Source organism: Notothenia coriiceps, unplaced genomic scaffold (assembly GCF_000735185.1).
Source record: "Notothenia coriiceps isolate Sejong01 unplaced genomic scaffold, NC01 NC01_scaffold00018394, whole genome shotgun sequence".
Lineage (NCBI taxonomy): Eukaryota > Metazoa > Chordata > Actinopteri > Perciformes > Nototheniidae > Notothenia > Notothenia coriiceps.
Genome location: NW_011351095.1, coordinates 1 through 3,648, shown reverse-complemented (window position 1 = coordinate 3,648; position 3,648 = coordinate 1). Strand labels below are relative to the sequence as shown.

The following is a 3,648-nucleotide window of genomic DNA, read 5'->3' as shown; positions in this document are numbered from 1 at the left end:
ATGACTTCTAGACTATTCTGCACTATTTCTATTATGTTCTATTTTTATTTACTTTCACTATTTGATTTGTTTTATTGTGTTGCATTGTGGGAGGAGCCTGTGGCCTAAGATGTTCATTGTCATAACTACACTATAGCTATGTACACATGACAATACAAGCCTTGAATCTTTAGGTGGAGGGAGAACAGCAGACGGCACTATGACCTCCCTGCAGTCCACCATGAGCTCAGTGTCCACTCTCTCTGAGGTCAGCGTGATGTCAGAGGGCAGCGCCTGTGACTCGGAGCCACAGCCCGGCGCCTCGCTCCAAATTGGGGACAACGTGTCTGAAGTTGACGGCAGTGAATCGGGAATAAGGCCGGGGAACGATGGCAACGACAGCGACAGCTCGTCTTACAGCAGCGTGTCGACCAGAGGGCAGTTCAGGACGCTCTCTGCCGCAGTGGAGAGGCAGCGGGGGGGCTACACGGTGCAGGGGAGGGAGATCGCTGCTGAAGCCATGGGTCAGTTCCCCTCGCTGCAGGAGGTGCTGCAGGCGGCCAGCGACGAGCAGCACCTCCTGGAGCTGGAGCAGGGAGACGGAGCGGAGCCGCGCAGCCGCAGGGACAGCTTCTCCAGCAGGTATACGGCAACAACAAATCAAATGGGATTTATGCAGCCAAAAATCACACATTTTTCTCAGGGGGCTTTACACTGTGTCAGCATCAGAGATAGATCCTTATATATATATAAATGTATTTATTAGGATAAACCCCTTGAGATGCACCGTCTCGTTTTCAAGGGGGTCCCGACCAAAACAAAAGCTTGACAAACAAACAGGACAAACCACGTACATTACAATTATTACAATTTGATAGAAAGAAGTGTCCAATAGATCAGTTTCATCGATAACAAGAGCACCTTAAACCCTTGAGATTCCATAAACTCTATGTAATAGGGTTTAGGGATGTTAACTCAACATTACATTCAAACAATGCTTACTGAGATCTGCAGTTTAGTATTGCCTGTAACTTAGAGAGCTTAACCATTTGTTACTGTAGATTACAGATTGAAAGTGAATGTGTTTATTAGTTGACTTGTCTCTTGAGTACTCGTGTGTTTAATATTTGTTGCAGTGTTTCTCTGGAGAGCTCAGTGATGGGCCATGATGAGATGCTGCAGGTGTTGAAGGAGAAGATGAGGCTGGAGGGTCAGCTGGAGTCTTTGTCATCTGAGGCCAATCAGGTACAATCACTGATTGATTTCTCTACCAATATTTTCCATATTCTTTCACAAATTACCTTTCCACACATATTATGTACCAGGGTTTCCGTTAGCCGCTAATTACCGGTTTTTAGCTGGTAACATTTATTAAAAACCGGTAAATTCAAAACCTGCCGGTCAAAATGTCCGATGCTCCGATCGATTGGCCGCCGATCATTATCGGCCGATATTCACTCTTAATAGTTTGATCTGTGCTCTCTATAAAGGCCGATCAGGAGAGCTGGATCTGATCGATATGGACATAAACGCGAGTGAAGTATAACCGGACGCGAGAGAGAGATCAGATCAGCTGCTCCATAATCACCTGAAGCCCCGCCCACTGTTTAGCGCGCTGCATGAGAAACTGGCTGTCAGGAGAGAGAGGGAGGGAGGAAAAGAGAGGATCCGTTTCTCCCGTGTTATTATTCAAAGTTAATGTAAACTTTTGAATAATATACTTCATCTACTACAAGTAGTTTCTTTGAATGTAATAATGATGTTGTTTGTTGAATCATTTATTGAAAAATGAATCTGAATTTTTCGATCTGTTACGATTATAAACTGAAGCAATATAAAAATGACTCCCATTAACTGAGTTTTAAACATCAGCATATCCGGTCCTAGTCCGGTAATTACCTGCTAACGGAACCTCTGCTACACAATTCTTATTATTATTGAAACATGACCGGTAAGTTTCAAATGTGTCCGGTAAAATAAATTCTGTCCGGACGTTTGACCGGCGAGAAAAAACCCTAGCGGAAACCCTGTTATGTACAGGATTGGACAAATGAACTTGTCCAAACTGAAAAAATGTGATTATTCTGTGACAAATTGGTAGTAAAAAGCTACTTTAAGCTTTCTGTATGCCTATATTTGGATGGTAAATTGATAAATACAACTATATTTACAATTCTTGACCCTCCACGCCATCATTTTCAAATCCAATGTAAATGCTTACCCTAATCCAAATCAAACCTTGTTTACTGTTAAATTCGAACCAAAAAGAAATCTAAGGAAACCCCATTAACTATAACAATAATGTTATATATGAATAATGGATACATGAATGTCCACTTGGAACCTTTCTATAATTTGTTTGTAGTATATGTTGTTTCATACATTAAAGTCTCTTACGTTAGCATTTGCATAAACACTGCTGATGACAACTAGGTTAATGTTGTAATATATTGTGTACCATGCTCGACTGCGCTTCTAAATTCTCGTTGCTGATACTAAATGGGAAGTCAAGCCCATAAATAAATGTTCGAAACTAAACCAAATGGCTGTTAATTGACCTATCAAGGTGATACTTTATTGGAAAACTAAAATGATTGGCCGTAACCCTGACCTCGCTGTCTTTTTGCTCCAGGCTCTCAAGGAGAAGACGGAGCTTCAGGCTCAGCTGGCTACGGTGAACGCTCAGCTGCAGGCGAAGAAGGCGGAGTCTCAGCTCAGCCAGGAGAAGCAGAGCACCCTCACTGCAGAGGTCAGCACACTGAGGCAGAACTCCACCCAGCTGGAGAGGGCCATGGTGGAGCTCCAGGGAAGTCTGGAGGGCAAGAACGCCAGCCTGACGTCTCTCAGCAACGACCTGAAGGTGGCTGAAGACCAATACAACCGGCTGATGGGGAAGGTGGAGGAGATGCAAAACACTGTGACCTCAAGAGACAACACAGGTGAGTGACGGAGACCCAGAGAGCTGAGGGTAACAATTAGGGATGTCCCGATCACCTTTTTTTGCTCCCGATCCGATTCCGATCATTTGATTTTGACAATTTGCCGATACCGATTTTTCCCGATCCGATCTTTATGCAATGCATTAAGAGGAAAAAAAGCATTCAAGTTGTCCCTTAAGGTTATTTTTTTATTTAAATTGGATATTCTATCCAACATGGATATAGCTTCTTTCTTTCACAGCAGCATTGGATCAGTTCAGTTGTGCAGCATTGGATCAAAACAAAATAAAGCTTATCAGTACTCGTTAGCTTACTGCTACAATTAGACACTGCGCCCTGCCCACTCTGTTGCCAGATTTGAGAGAAATAAGCAACCAGGTCTATGAAAACAAGCCCCAAAGAAGCAACACATACATGATGTTCTGTAATTTGAAACCAAAACTAAGGCCTCAGGATGACTTTAAGACTTGAACATGGTCATTTTTGTATTGTAACATTGAATACAAAATTAAAACATATAAATAAAATTTAAAAATAAAATAAAATCCCGATCCCCGATTTTTTTCTCCCGATTCCGATCTTTTGAAAATCACGTGATCGGCTCCGATCCCCGATCACGTGATCGGATCGGGACATCTCTAACTATAATTATACAATACAATTATCAGTGATATTTTTCTGAGATAATTCTTTTGACTTGAGCACTTACTGCCGGTATGTAAATATACAA

General features: G+C 42.3%; 1 protein-coding gene across 1 annotated transcript; it reads left to right on the top strand.

Annotated features, from left to right (window-relative positions):
• The first annotated feature begins 159 nt into the window (after positions 1 to 159).
• On the top strand, positions 160 to 2,952 carry LOC104951003 (golgin subfamily A member 3-like). Its single transcript, XM_010777629.1, has 3 exons — positions 160 to 621; positions 1,116 to 1,224; positions 2,612 to 2,952. The coding sequence occupies exons 1-3, from the start codon at positions 200 to 202 to the stop codon at positions 2,924 to 2,926; spliced, it is 846 nt and encodes a 281-aa protein (XP_010775931.1). The 5' UTR covers positions 160 to 199; the 3' UTR covers positions 2,927 to 2,952.
• Positions 2,953 to 3,648: the final 696 nt, after the last annotated feature.

Excerpts from the sequence above, each read along its gene's own strand:
- LOC104951003 (XM_010777629.1), top strand. The coding sequence starts at position 200 with ATGACCTCCCTGCAGTCCACCATGAGCTCAGTGTCCACTCTCTCTGAG. Across the intron at positions 622-1,115 it reads AGGGACAGCTTCTCCAGCAG|TGTTTCTCTGGAGAGCTCAG; the intron begins GTATACGGCAAC and ends TATTTGTTGCAG. Across the intron at positions 1,225-2,611 it reads TGTCATCTGAGGCCAATCAG|GCTCTCAAGGAGAAGACGGA; the intron begins GTACAATCACTG and ends TTTTTGCTCCAG.